Source organism: Misgurnus anguillicaudatus, chromosome 19 (assembly GCF_027580225.2).
Source record: "Misgurnus anguillicaudatus chromosome 19, ASM2758022v2, whole genome shotgun sequence".
In the NCBI taxonomy this organism is placed as follows: domain Eukaryota; kingdom Metazoa; phylum Chordata; class Actinopteri; order Cypriniformes; family Cobitidae; genus Misgurnus; species Misgurnus anguillicaudatus.
The window spans coordinates 34,636,161-34,651,158 of record NC_073355.2 but is presented as its reverse complement, the minus strand read 5'-3'; the positions used below and the strand labels follow the sequence as shown (position 1 = coordinate 34,651,158).

Here is a 14,998-nt window from a genome sequence, read left to right as displayed (position 1 = left end):
CTGGCAGTTGCGAGAAAACGCGCGACATTCTCGGTCTGTGCTTACTGTAGCTTACCAGTGGGTTAGGGGTGGGTGGTCATGTTTACCCCAAAAAATTTCATAAGTCTCTCACGTATGACACGTTTCGTTATCGTATGAGAATCTTTTCAACATCCGCATGAAGATCTGTAGGAGCGTTTATCATGTAACGCATCGATCCCCTGATCTGTTCCTTTGATTAAAAGACGAATTCGGATTTTTTTAATAAAAGCTAGCCGGCTTTAAGATGGATTTGCGTGGAATTGGACTTTTATTGCAAACAGTAAGCATACTTTTTGAAAATACTGCATATAGCTTTTATTATGTTTTCAAAATAATAATTTATTATTTCATTTACTTAAATAATTTTATTTTTGGTTATTTTATACAAAAGAATCTATGCGTGTTTGTTGGTGTGGGAAGTGTAGTAAAGGGGAAGGAAGTTTAGAGTTTAAAAGCAGTGTGAATATCTCAACCACAGATGCTTGCAAGTGTCTTAAAGTAGATCTTTGTCTTTGTGTTTGAGGAAGTGCCATTTATTAGCTCAACAAGCTTTTAATGCATGTTGTTCTTCCATTTCATCTCATTATTTCCAAACATTCAGGCATCCTGAAAAGAACCGCAAGACTCACCTGTGTCTCCCTGACCACTGATCTTTCATCCCATTCACAATGTTCTTCATCTGGACGCTGCATATGAACGTGTTTGCTCTGCTGGTCAGGACCACCACAGCTGACCAATGCCCACTTCATGATGCCAAACCTGGGACTGGTGAGAGAGAACGATAAGGATTTTATACATTATCACATTTATTTGTTTATTTTTGTAAATCCTCTGTAGTTCAGGACTGCGTCCATCAAAAAGACTTTCTATAATTTATTTGCGATCCTTATCAAAGACTCATATACTTATCCTAACTAAAACTCTTAACCCCACCACAGGGTCAATAAAGACTTTTACTGGCAAGAATTGTAAATAGGACTCAGTTTAGTGTGGGTAGTGTTAACCTGCCTTGACAGTTTCATTTTAAAATACCATTTCTAACTAATCTTGAAATTAAAATTTCCCTTTTGTCAACTTTAAGTTTAGCCAATTAAAAATAACAGATCAGTAAGCCCAGGGAAAGTCTAGCAAGCATCTAGATGTTCCCGTCTGAAGTCAGATGTGTGTGAGACACTAAAGATGTCTTCTGATGAATTTGTCATTTGGTAAACAAATTCATCATTATAATGTTAAAATCTTGTTGTTAAAAGTGTTCTTGTAGTTTAATTGGTAAAGTATTGCCTTAGAAGTGTATAGGTGATGGGTTCGAACCCCAGGAATATGCGTACGTACATGTTGAGATAAAAACATCGCCAAATGCATTAATGTAAAAGGCACCTGCTGTTATTAGTTTGCAAATTGCAGTATTTATGAATTTGTGTAAATATGTGTGCCATGGTAACCAAATTTTGCATGAACTAGGTATTATTTAAGTTACTTTAGATGAGTGGTTCTCAAACTTTTTCAGCGTGCGCCCCCAACAAAACATTTTAAATGATACAAAGTAGTGCTGTTGGTTAGTAGGCTTACATTTTTTAGGTTTAATTATGCAGAATTCATGATGAATTAATGTATTTTATAAAATGTCATAAAACTGGGGACCCACCGTCACCATTTAGCGTCCCCCAGTTTGAGAACCACTGCTTTAGATGCATAAAGAATTGCATATAGTCCCTGTGTTTTAAATAATAAGTTCAGTCAAAAAAAATCTTTTATTTTCTACTTATAAAAATCTGTATGACTTTTATGATTTGTATAACATTTTAAAGAAAAAAATTAGGGATGCACCGATTTTTTTTTTTTTGGGCCGATACCGATACAGATTTAAACAGACAACTTCTGGCCGATACCGATGCCGATACCGATATTAAACACTTGTATACAATAATACACAGTTGGTCTATTAGCTAGTTTATTTCTGCATCAAATTATTTTTACTGAACATGGATTTGATCTAATTAACATTCAACTGACCAACATAATAAGAGAGGCACAAATTAAGCTAAAACAAATATAATAAGACTATTTTTTTTGCTATTCAGCATTTATTTTATTAACAACATTAACTCATTTTTTACATATAATGGATTTCTTTATGTAGTTAATTAATAAACAATTGGTATCTGCATTTCTCGTGCTATTGCCGATATGCCAATGGTTTCAAATTCATCAAAAATTGGCCGATAAATATCGGCGGCCGATACATCGGTGCATCACTAAAAAAAATGCATGCACTTTTTACATGCTAATAAAATAAATGAGGACAAATGCAGTCAAGCTTCAAAACAAGACAGGGTGACAGCCAGAAACTGACTGTTGGGTGGGCCTCAATAAAAATAGGTTATCAGATAATCTTTATGTATCTTAATAAACATATTCCAAATATACATACACTGACATTAAAAATCTAGCAAAAAACAAAATTTTTGAGGTTGAGGTAGCCCACATCAGAGCTCAAAGGTGACCACTTCACGGTTTCATGTTTTTGGAGCTCAACAACATCCGTCCTTATTTACTTCATTCAGTGCATTTCAGTTACGATCCAATTTCATTATCGTCAATACTGACCTTTGACCTTTGTTTTAGTGTCACCCGTGATGGATTCTTTGCAGTGCTACAATGACTATGAGACCCATGTGCAATGCACGTGGGAAGAAGATCCACTCATTCATTCACAAGCCGCAGAAAACTCCTCACTCCTTTCCTGGGATTCTTAGTGGGTGAAAACAAAGAAGAATTTATTACTGCTATTGATCATTGCAAGAGAAAGAAATGTTTTTCTCTTTTCTCTCTCTCTCTCTGTAGTGAAGAAGCACTATGTGTTTCTCTCGGACCTGGTGTTGTTTCATCCAATGGAAAGATCTCTCACAGTTGTCGCTACAACACTACGATGTTTACCCTTGAAATCGATCACAAAGTCTACTTCAATGTATCCTGTAAATCAAGAGGACTGTCTCTCATTGTAGCCAAGCATGGTGAGTGTGTGTTTGTGTTCAAAAGCATTTTTGGTCTGAAAAGTGTTATACAGCTCTTTATGTGTGCTTACAGGAAAAGTTCTGGCCCCGGTTGACTTGACTGAGAAAATGGCTAATGGATCAGGTCATGTGGTGTCATGGAGAAGCCCGTATCCTGCATCCTCAAATATTACAGCAACGCTCACGTATCAGCTTCAGTACCGCATATCTGGCCAAGACTGGACTGTGAGTACACACAGACATACAAGCACACAAAGAGAAATCCACAAATCAGAGACCATACGAAAAGTCTAGGTTCGCAAGTTTGAGGACTGTGATGTCATCATAGAACAGGAGGATGACCAAACATAAAAAAATTGAAATTCATGAAACAGACCTCCACAGTACTAAGCCATAAACAGTATCAGGACTTCACAAAAATACCCAAACATATTCTGATAAGAACTTTGAAAGGAAACATTGTGGATATCCGGTGCACTACAATAGCTACAGACTGCAATTGTTTCACAGTAGATCACAATATTAAGATCTACTTCAATCTGCCATTCTAAGAAAACAGCAATATAACCACAAACTTTAAGATTCCCACAAAAGATAAGGTTTCCACATGAAAGAGCTACACTAGCATTTTGAAACTGAATACAGATCTGCTGTGAAGATTTGGAAAGATACTAAATGTGTATTTGTGTGTACTGTATGTACCTTTGAGTGCAAGTGATAGTGTTCAGTAGGTGGGCATGTGTCACATGCAGAATAGTCAGTTCACTTGTCAAAAAATGAATGGCTATATTCCAAATAGCACATTGCCACAGTAAATTGGCTATGTAATAGTTTTTCTGCTGTATTTACAGATTAAATATGATATAATCTCTCTGTCTCTCTCTCTCTCGACAGGTTGTGTATAATGGCAATGAATCTAAGTATATGATCGAGAAGCAACTACTCTTGCCAGGTTACCTTTACCAAGCCAGAGTGAGGGCCCGAGGTCCTTTAGGAATGTGGAGCAACTGGAGCCCACTAGTGTCCTGGAGATCCCAAGATGGTGCGATGAACTTTATTTATAGTAATCTGTATATGAAGAGCTCAAATGCGAAATCTTCTAAGTGCATCTGACATGTTTTCTTGTAAACTAGCATTTTTTATTAGACTCTTAATGAATTCTGACAGCAAACCGGTATTTCTAAATGGCCTAAGGGCCGGGATTAAGCGGATTTGAAGCAAAAGTATTGGACGAATGTATAATACATGTCGAGCCCGAGAGCATTCGGTTAATATCATTATCTCATTTTTGACAGAGGTGGCGTTTAGTGGCTTTTGCATCTGAGCTCCTCATGTATAACGTTTAGGCATTAGCAACGTTTATCAAGTAAACATTCAATTCAAATCACTGTTACCGTCTTCTAAATGTATGTTAATTAATAATTCATACCATTATTATTGTTATCTCTTCTTCATATCAATACTGTTTGAGTAATGTTGACAATGGCGCAGGGATGACACATTTTGTAGGCCAACCCAGAAGTTAGTAGGACACTGGTTCCCTCTCAAAAGCCTATACACTTTTCCCATAGACTTTTGGATTATCGCCAAAAAATAAGCTCTGTGTTTAAAGGTGACATAGAATGATTGAATGGGGTATTTATTCTTGTTCTGTGATGTGACATGTAGACAACAAAATTTTGGTTGGGTCTGTAAAACCTCTCTCAGAAAGCTATAGGGTGGGGGATTTTATACACGTGGTTTGCACCTATTTAGCATCCCTTCGGTCTTAACTGGCAACCTCATTTTAGCACTCAAAAGAATGTAAACATCACCGTCTTCAGAACACAGACAGAACAAAATTTTACAGATAAAAGAGCACACCTCAGAACGCGACTCTCCATTTGGCCTTGAACTTCGCGAACACTGTTGAAATTTACTTCCAGTTGGAGGCAAGAGGCCGGATGTATGCTAATTATTTGGAAGGGGAGGGAATTGAATCAGAGTGGGGGTGAGTGAGATGCATTTTACGTAACATGTATCCGTTTTTCAGATTGGGCCGTTTTCTGGCGGTAATTTCTAAAGGAGGAATTTCTATGAAATGGGGCATACACACCAAATGCGAATTAAACGAGTAGATTAGATGCAAAGTCAATGCAAATGGATGCAAACTGGCATGGGACGATGCGAATGACACGAAGATACAGCGAAACCACACGATATTCGCCATAAACATGTCTTCGCACAAGTTTGCGTAACTCGAGCTGAAAAAAGAGATGGGATGAAAAATGCTGATACACACTGATAATACTGTACCTGCCCAATAAAATTCTGAATCTCTAACCGATATTATGCACAGCGTTTTCATGTACTACGGCTTTTGATCAGTAAGAAGTCCTTATCAATCTGAAATCACTGTTAGTTTGAGTCGTTTATAATGCATTTGAAAAAGCAACACTCGCCAAACAAAATCATAATATATATTCTTTATTATCATTAAAATACCTGAAAAGGTTTGAAGAACAGCAATATAAATATATGTTTAAGCCATTTCCTGGAGATGCGTGTGTAAATGGTTCTTCTTCTGCGGCACATATTTAGTTTTTTGCATGAGAGCGCCCTCTGGCTTTTGGATGTTGCAGCATTTCACTGTAATTCATTGAGAAACCTACATTGAGTAATCTAGAGTGAGGAACGCGATGCTTCACGTTTGGTGTGTATGCAGCATTATCCTCAACAAGAGAGACATTTCGGCTAATTTGTTAGTTGGGCATCATTTAAATAAATCAAATGGCAGATAATGGTGTTAACGTGGCATGTTGTTCTTAGGGAACATAATACAAATGTTTATAAAACAGTTTGTTCTGGTTTTCGAATCTGATTGGCTGAGCAATTTCTAGCCATGCAATTCCACCAGTATTACCACAGAAACCCTTATTAGTGCTGGGTGACTGCTTCACAAACTCATTTTTCAAAGCCATACGCACAACCGGCGCAACGTCATAGAATGTCTCTGAACAGGTTCACGCCCACTTTTGGGGGTAAACAGACTAGACCTTCCATGGACTTCCATTCAAAATAGCGGAACAAAGCAACGTTCGTACACAGCCGGCAGGCGTAAATAACTTATGAAATCACTCAGATTAAATATGTTGAGTAATTATCTGTCCACCCTGCCTGCCATAGAGCGCCAAAGATACATTAACACATTTAATTTGGTCAAAATAAAAACATATCCCTTTCATTCTCCCAGCGTCAAATTTGTGTAACAACTCCCTATTGGCAAGAGGTGTCTTACATGGACATTTACTCGTACCTCATCGAGTCAACAGGGAAGCAAGTGAATGATTTTACTTCGTATTTGAAAGTTACTTCGTATTTATATATTATGTCTTTATATTTAGAGTACTGAGTGCACTTTTCCGTCCAGCCATACAACTAACCTTAGTGATTTTCCAGCAATCACTGGATAGCCGTTGAACTGTTACGTTAACTTAATATAACCCTCATTGTTGTGTGATGTGCCTCTATATTAGCATGGCTGTGGTTGCTTGTGGTGTGGCCTCATGCCTTGCCTAATCATAACCATGCTGATAGAGCCATTTCACAATCCTACGCTATTTTATTTCTACGCTTTCACATCCAACTCACTATAAGGCGTTTTGGATAAAATCGTTTGCCACATACATTAAAAGTAAATGATTTTAAAGATCACCTATTTCAATGCTAAAAATTTTATTTTGTGTATTTGGTATAATAAAATGTGTTTGCGTGGTTTATGGTTAAAAAACACATTATTTTCCACATACGTACATTTTGTAGCTCTAGATTTCACTCTCTTCCTGAAACACGCGGATTTGAAACAGTCTGTGTCCCTGATTGGCCAGCTAATCTGTACGTTGTGATTGGCCTGAATACCTCTGAGGTCAGCCGAAAATGTGACGCTCCTTACCATGTTTGAAGGATTCAGTCACAATGCAATGCTAACAGAAGTTAACTTACAGTCTGTACGTCCAAAGCGGGAAGAATTGTGATAATGTCGATCTTGTCTACATCAACAATCCCAGGAAGTAAACTGTTGCCTACAATCCGTGTGTTTGTTGTAGTCCAATAAAAGAGATTTACGTTGGAGACGTATTGTTTACTATGGGGTTTGTACCTTTTGCTTAACATGTACTAATACACACTTATTAGGAAATTTAAAAACGTGAATCGAACAATGGGTGCTCTTTAAAAAATAAACTCATTCACGAATCGCGTCTTATTTTTAGTAGTTAGAAGTAACGAGGAACGATATGTTTTAATTACATAATTGGTGTAAAGAGTATTATGTTTAGATTTTAACCGTTGTAAAGTAAAAAAATAAAAAAAATCTGATAAAGTAAAGATACTTGAAAATGCGCGTGTCCGCCACTGACGTTTATTCATTAAAGTATCCTAAAATGTTACGTTACTGAAGTAAATTTAACGGAATAAATGTAGCAAGTTACTACCCACCTTTGCTTAATGTCTTTGTTTTGTTCGTTCTTGCTCTTAGATGAAGTCTTTAATCTGCAGTGTGAGATAAAAGGAGAAAAGGACGTGACGTGCAGTTGGCAGATGAAGACAGTCAACTCTCACTTCATATCTTATCATCTGTGGTACAGTCACAATGATAGCAGTCAGTGAGTACAGCCCCCACAATGAACTTTAACTGACTTTTAACTGTAATTGACACTAACTATTAAGTTTTTCTGTCTTTAAGAGTCCCCAGGCCATCAAGGCGTTGTCCAAATCCTCTGGTAAAGCCGAGAGATGCTGGGATAACGGAGTTTATTTGTTCTATAAACACAAATGACCCTTACGGGTTAACAGTTGAGCTGAGACCCGTGTACAACTCAAAAACATTCAGGACTTCAGAAAACGGTGAGTGTCTGAGAATAATTGAATGCAATGCTGCCATCTAGTGTGTAGGAGGAACATTAAATATCATTTGGGTGAAATTCAGTGACCCAGAAGTCTCCAAGAAATCTAAAGTTTTTGGATTTAAGTATAAAGAGATATTTATAAACTAATATGCTTCAAAACACCGGAAAAATATGTGTTTTGAAGATATAACCCTTCAGATTCAGTCTCTCACTTTTTTTTAAAATCTCTTTGCACTTTTTTTTCTCATCATATAGAAAGCTGTAATGCAAAATACCCACTATTGGCTACTTTAAAATAAGGGGAGTAAATCTGTGTAAATTTTATCAAACAAAGCATTACATTTCAAGGCGTATGTCATTTCAAGGCACTTGGGTATTTAACAACACCATGAAAACCGTATTTTCAAGGCTGAAATATTTGAATGAATTTCAAGGAAATAATACACACAACATTGGAAATTCACTTAATATTTACTTACCTTTAAGTGATATCTTTTATGTATATAACTTACAATATACAATGTATTCAATCATGTTAAAGGAGACATTTCACAAGACTTTTTTTAAGATGTCAAAATAAATCTTTGGTGTCCCCAGAGCTCAAGATATTATATAGATAATTTATTTCAGCATGTTAAAACGCCACTATGGAGGTAAAAATATAGGCAAAAATGTGCCGTTTTTGTCTGTGTCCTTTTAAATGCAAATGAGCTGATCTCTGCACTAAATGGCAGTGCCGTGGCTGTATAGTGCAGATTAAGGGACGGTATTATCCCCTTCTGACTTCACAAGGGGAAGCCAAATTTCAATGACCTATTTTTTCACATGCTTGCAGAGAATGGTTTACCAAAACTAAGTTACTGGGTTGTTCTTTATCCAACATGATCTCACGGAAATTTGTGTTATATAACGAAAAAACAAATTCGTCATGAATTCAGCTGTTTTGTGCCCTGAGCACAAATGTCTATTTTGTGTCATTTAACACGAATTTATAAAAATAGTTTTTTGTGTCCGTGGCATTTTATGTATTGTTTTCTCATTTTCCCCCCTATTTTTAAATCATTGTCGTTTGGGGTTTGGGTTAGGATGTACTTTCATGTATTGGTTTCCCAACCCCAAGTGACAATGGTAAGAAAGTGGGAAAAAAACTATGAGAAAACAATACATAAAATGAACACAAAAAGGAAATTGTGCTACCGACACTAAAAACAGTTTATAGAAATTTGTGCCACTGACACGAAAAAGACATACGTGCTCAAAGCTGAATTTCATGGCATCAATATGAATAAATTGATCAAATTTTTCGTGACTATAACACGACTTGTCGTGAGATCAGTCTGTCTTTTTTACATTTTCTAGGTTGATAGAAGCACTGGGGACACAATTATAGCACTTAAACATGGAAAAAGATTTTCATGATATGTCATTTTTAAAGAATGCTTAAGATGCTTTATCAGATCCACTTTAACTATTGTTAAACTAATTTAACAGCTTCTGCTCCAGACCTGTAACAGTACATTTATGTTTTCCAGTTCACCCTCCACAACCCGCCCCCGTGCAGGTGAAAGAGAGAGATGGTGTTTTCCGTCTAAGCTGGTCTATAAATTGGACTGATCTCATAAAATACTTTGTCCAGCTGAAAATCTCAAACAGTGAGGTACTAAATGTTATCTGTCCTTCACTCCCGATCTGTTTCGCAAGCATGCAACAGTAACTTATCTCTATCGTGATTTTCTTTTTGTAGACATCAATGCTCTATAACCTAACTGGAAATGAAGGGTTTGAGATTCCTTCAAGCTCTCTAGATCCTTCAACTCATTACGAGGCCCAGATCAGATTAGTGCTTTCATCTAAAGATAGTCCCTACAGTGGTCGGCCATCCGAATGGTCACGGCCAAAAAGGTTTACCACAGGTCCAGGTAATACTCTGCATTTATTATATCTGGGAATATATTAACAGGATCAATATAACTCAATATATAATACATATTTACATTTTTTGTGTGTGTTTGTAGCTTCTTGGTCTGTCACCACCATAATCTACATATTGATTAGTCTGTTCGTGGCTGTGATCTTCATAGTTTTGTACAACGCCCTTCCGGTCTTTCACAGGTAAAACACCTGTTCATCATGTATACTAGTACACATTTGTTTGTGTGTTATTTGTTCATTATTGTTTTTGTGTTTATGTCTCATAACAGAAAGATTGAATTATGGAAGGGATCAATTCCATCACCCATACACAGCAAAGTGATGGAGGGAATTATCAAGGTGGATCTTTACAGACATTGTTTTTTTTAATCTTCCAATATATCTTCCAAATACACCTGGTTACCTTAGAAAGCTATGGTTTTTATTCAAACATATGGGGTAGCACAGTGGGTCAATGGATAGCACAGTGGGTCTATATGGAGTCTGGAGGTTCTCGCCATCCAACTTGTGTAGACTAACTGTGTATAGATTAACTAGATGCCTGAATGGTGTTAAGAAATAATAATAAATAAATAAAAATTATCTTTTTTCCTTTCTATTGGAAAAGTCCTCCTCTGGATGGCCATATCTCCAAAGCGAGAAAGAGAAGACCTCAATGTGTGTCATACAGGCAACAGACAATATCAGTATCTGCAAAAGCAGGTAACATCTCAACACACACATCCTCAGTTTACATTCACAAATAATGTACATGACAATGTTTTTGGTAAATGAATGTAATTAAGTTCTATTAAAAGGACACCAGAATATTATTTTAGTATTATTAAGGTACCATCATTACGTGCAGGGTTCCCACAGCACAGGTCCTTGAAATCCTTGAAAGTTTGTGAATCTGGGGGGGAAATTCAAGGCTTTGGGAAGTTTTTGAAAATATATATACATAGATACAGGTCATTGAAAGTGCTTGAATCTATTTTATGCAAGAAGATTTCTGGGAAAAAAATCCATATTATTTCCTGTGTAGTGTAGGATAATATCATCAAAATTCTAGACTTTTTAAGCACATGTGCTAAACTGTTCGCTTTAAATGCTTATATCTTCTGTATGCGAATGTTGATTCATACCAAAATGCTTTTTTGCATAGTTGTGTTTGACACATGAAAAACATCTCGGGTTACGTATGTAACTGTTGTACCCTAATAAGGGAATGAGACGCTGCGTCTTCCTTGCCATACTTCCTGCGTCCCTGTAACACCGTCTTTGGCAATATTTCAGCTAGCGAAATACTTCCTAGCTCCTGCATCACCCTGTCTTTGTCGTTAAGTCTCACCATTGGTTGAATTTGATATACACATTCAGACGCACTTACCCCTGGAGGCGTGCCCAAAGTGTCACCGCAGTGACGCAGCGCGAGTTCCCTCGAAAGGGAACTGTAACAATGTATCTTATAAGGTAACACAACGTAACCTTGCTCTCACTTGAAATGTGTCCCCACATTTAGTCCTTGAATTTGAGGGTATTGGACCTGGAAAGTCCTTGAAAGGTCCTTGATTTTGAAGGCAACTACAGTAAGGTGTGGGAACCCTGTATGTGGTACATAAGGTCATTTTCCATGTTTAATTGCTATAATTTGGTCGCCGGTGCTTCAATCAGCCTAGAAAATGTGAAAAAGGTCAACCAAGTAGCCACGTTTTGTTAAAACATTCTCTGCAAGCTTGTGAAAAATAGGTCATTGAAATTTGGCTCCCCCTGTGATGTCATAAGGGGATAATACTACCCCTCAATCTGCACTATCCAACAAGACACTGCCATTTAGTGCAGAGATCAGCTCATTTGCATTTTAAAAGACACTTTTGCTCACACCTACAAAGTGGAAATTTACATCCTAAAAAGTCTTGTGAAATGTCCCATTTAACATACGCAAGTATTCATTTGGCAGACTCTTTAATCCAAAGCGACTTACAAATGATAGAGCATTTAAACTAAATCTTAACAAAGAAGTGGAATATATGTAAATTGATGTAAAAATTGATGTTTGGTTTTGATCGTGTTTCTCTTTTACACATTGATTCGTAGTGTCTCTGGGGATCCACTTTTGTTCTACAGTGAGGACGTGATTTCAAATGCTACCCTCAAAAAAGGATGGCCAGATGAAACGAGCCACGCACACTCCTATGTGGGCGAGAGCATGTACCCGGACCATTCAGGAATAAGCTTCAGCGGACCCTATATTCTGTGCTGTGAGGATTCCTGCGATCAGGAGGAAATCATCGATGTGTATTCCGATGAAAGTCACGGGTGCATGTGTGGAACGCCTAACAATTCTGGTGCAATAAATGGAGGCTATGTCGTGACTCCTCCCACCACCATGTCAGTAACTCGAGACCCCACCCATGTCGACAGCTCGACCAATAATCCAACAGATGAACCCCCGGCATACACCCCCAGATTAGATCAGGGGGGTATTGTCCACCCTCATCCTTCAGGTTATTTCATGATGCCATGTGTTGGCATGATCCAATCAGAGCCAAAGGGATACGTGGCGCTGTCACAGCCTGGAACGTAACGATGACTTTTGGTTTGCAAAAAAACTTTTAATAAGAGGAGCCCAACGACCCAACTGAAGGTGAGGGCTTGGAAGTGCCTTCGTGCCATGATATTGAACAAAACAGGTTCAGATGTTTGCTTTATCCAAACTGTCCCTTTGTATCCATGCGCATAATGAATATGGTTAAGTCGGCATAAAACCAAAGTAGTGGTTGTCTTAATTTGACGTATATCCAAGTGAAATGGCTTTTGAAATGAAAAAAAATGTAGGGCTGGACTTGAATTCGTTTATCAAGAACTGATTGGACAGTTTGAAGTTGGCTCATGTTGCTATTTGCTAATCACTGCAATCTGTTCTGACCGTAAGTAAAGAGAGATTTGTGTTTTTGATTAAGGATTTTGAGGGCACGTGAATTTAAAAAAAAGAATGAAGCTCACAAATGAGTAATTTGTAAAACGTTTTTAATTTCAATGTCATTGCGACTTTAAAGACTTGATAGACCCAAGAAGGACATTTTACGAAGTGCAAGCAGTTATCCTGTAACAAGGTCTGGCCAATAGATGACAGTGTTGCATAAAGTGAATGTTTAAGAAATGCCAGTCAGTCCGCTGTATACAGCTAGAGTTTGAGTGAATAATGCATTAGTTGACGATGAATGTATTTTTTGGTATTATTTTTTGAATAGTTGTGTTTCATGTGTGTTCCACATTGTGTCCTTTTGTAAAGCTGATTTGCAAACTGTGAAAAGCGCTTAATACATGTAAATTAAGCCGTAAATATCATTGCAATAATTGTACAGTCTTACACTTTTACATTTTTTATTTTTTGCAGCTTGAACTGCTTAAGATGCATACAGACTGCATTCAGTTTTGTTCCTTGGTGTGGTATCTATTTTAGGTTTTTGTAAACTTAATACTTTTAAGAAAACGAAAGATTAAAGTTTTAAATTTAGCATTTTGGCTTACATTACTAGAATGCTGTATGAGATTCGGGCTCAATTGCACAGAGTGTTATGACAACCAAAAAGAGTGTTATGACAACCAAATCTAAAATCCTCTTGCCTAAAACTTTAACACTATTTTTAGTTTAATCTTAAGAACATAAATGTACTTATTTGTGCTATTTTGAGGCCCCATAATTATGAACTAAAATGTGCTATATCTGTATTTAAAAAATATGTATTTAGTTACCACTTGTAGTAAACTTAAATTTACGCGTTAACTAAAAGTGGATGCGAAATACATAGCACATTATGGTGTCTCAAAATAGCACATATAAGTATACACTTACATGTTCTCTAAGATTATCTTAGAAAGAACTAAAGAATACATTTTAAGTACAAAATTAGTGCACGAAAAAGATCACTTTAAGTACATTATGGAAGTGTACTTTATTTTCACATGGGTAGAAACAACAGAATGCATCACAATGTTTTTTCTCATTTATAAAACCTATTTAAATAATTGGTCAAGTTTGTTGCTGTTTATAATTAAAGCTAGATTTTTTTTGTTTTGTTTAATAAGTGTGATTGTAAATTATCTTTACCTACAGTATTTTTTAACAAGAATTAAAGATTTTATTAACGTTAATCTTCATCTGCAGTGTCTGTATTATAGCCATTTATGCTCTTGGACCACAAAACCAGTCGTACGGTAAATTTTTTTACATTTTGATTTACACCTAAAAGCTGAATAAATAAGATTTCCATTGATGTATGGTTTGTTATAGGACAATAAATGGCCTATTTGAAAATCTGGAATCTGAGCCAGCAAAAAATCTAAATATTGAGAAAATCACCTTTAAAGTTTGTCCAAATGAAGTCCTTAGCAACACATATTACGAATGATATTAATGATAATAATGAAATACATTTTTTATATATTTACGGAAACTTACAAAATATTTTCATGGACTCTTTACTTAATGATTTCTGGCATAAAATATTTTTTATTTTATTGGCTATTACTACAAATATACAGTACTGTGCAGAAGTCTTAGGCCACCATGCCAAAATTAGGTTTGTTGTTTTTGAAATGTTATAGTGATCATATATAATTATTTCTCAGTTTCTTTAATATAATACAGAATCCAGAAAATACAGGAAATGTGTATATAGTATTAAAAACTGTATAAAAATGTAAACTGATGTGTCAAGTTTTTAGGGTAAACTCCCCTTCCACTTGAGCAATAGCAGGAAACTGCAGGATCTCTTAAACCTTAATTAAATCCTAATTTCTAATTTTAAAGAAATTTGTCTTCTTACTTCATTCTGCTCAAAAACGCTCAAGATATTTACCGGGAGGTCTCACTAAACACAGACGATGCTTAAGAAGATATTTAGTGATGGAAATGTAATTATTTATTTTTTGTACATATTTCTTGTATTGTCTGTTTGTGTCTTAATAAAATAGACTGTAAAATAAATATGGATGGACATTAAAACTTCTAAAACAACAAGTCTGGAGACTTTTGCACAGTACTGTACATGTGTGACTTATGACTTATTTATAAGGATTTATGGTCCAAAGTCATATTTATTTCTCTGTGATGTGTGAGCTGCTTTCTTGCACATGTGTTTTTTGGCAAGCTGCAGTTTA

The 14,998-nt window shown here is 36.3% G+C and overlaps 2 protein-coding genes across 2 annotated transcripts in view; one reads left to right on the top strand and one right to left on the bottom strand.

Moving 5' to 3' along the window:
• The window catches only part of pvalb6 (parvalbumin 6), a 71,587-nt gene extending 70,801 nt beyond the window's left edge, over positions 1–786 (bottom strand). The window contains exon 1 of the mRNA XM_055194609.2: positions 651–786. The gene's annotated coding sequence lies outside the window, so the exon portion shown is untranslated. The remainder of the gene's footprint in view (positions 1–650) is intronic.
• On the top strand, positions 648–14,471 carry csf2rb (colony stimulating factor 2 receptor subunit beta). Its single transcript, XM_055194579.2, has 13 exons — positions 648–789; positions 2,647–2,776; positions 2,866–3,035; positions 3,109–3,260; positions 3,930–4,077; positions 7,552–7,678; positions 7,759–7,919; positions 9,454–9,578; positions 9,666–9,840; positions 9,937–10,033; positions 10,123–10,192; positions 10,461–10,555; positions 11,930–14,471. Exons 1-13 carry the CDS (start codon positions 690–692, stop codon positions 12,417–12,419), a joined length of 2,040 nt encoding a protein of 679 aa, XP_055050554.2. The 5' UTR covers positions 648–689; the 3' UTR covers positions 12,420–14,471.
• Positions 14,472–14,998: the final 527 nt, after the last annotated feature.

Bases quoted from the DNA above. Each gene is read 5' to 3' on its own strand.
- csf2rb (XM_055194579.2), top strand. From the start codon at position 690: ATGTTCTTCATCTGGACGCTGCATATGAACGTGTTTGCTCTGCTGGTC. The intron at 3,261-3,929 runs GTGAGTACACAC...CTCTCTCGACAG, and splicing joins TATCTGGCCAAGACTGGACT to GTTGTGTATAATGGCAATGA. The intron at 7,920-9,453 runs GTGAGTGTCTGA...TATGTTTTCCAG, and splicing joins ATTCAGGACTTCAGAAAACG to TTCACCCTCCACAACCCGCC.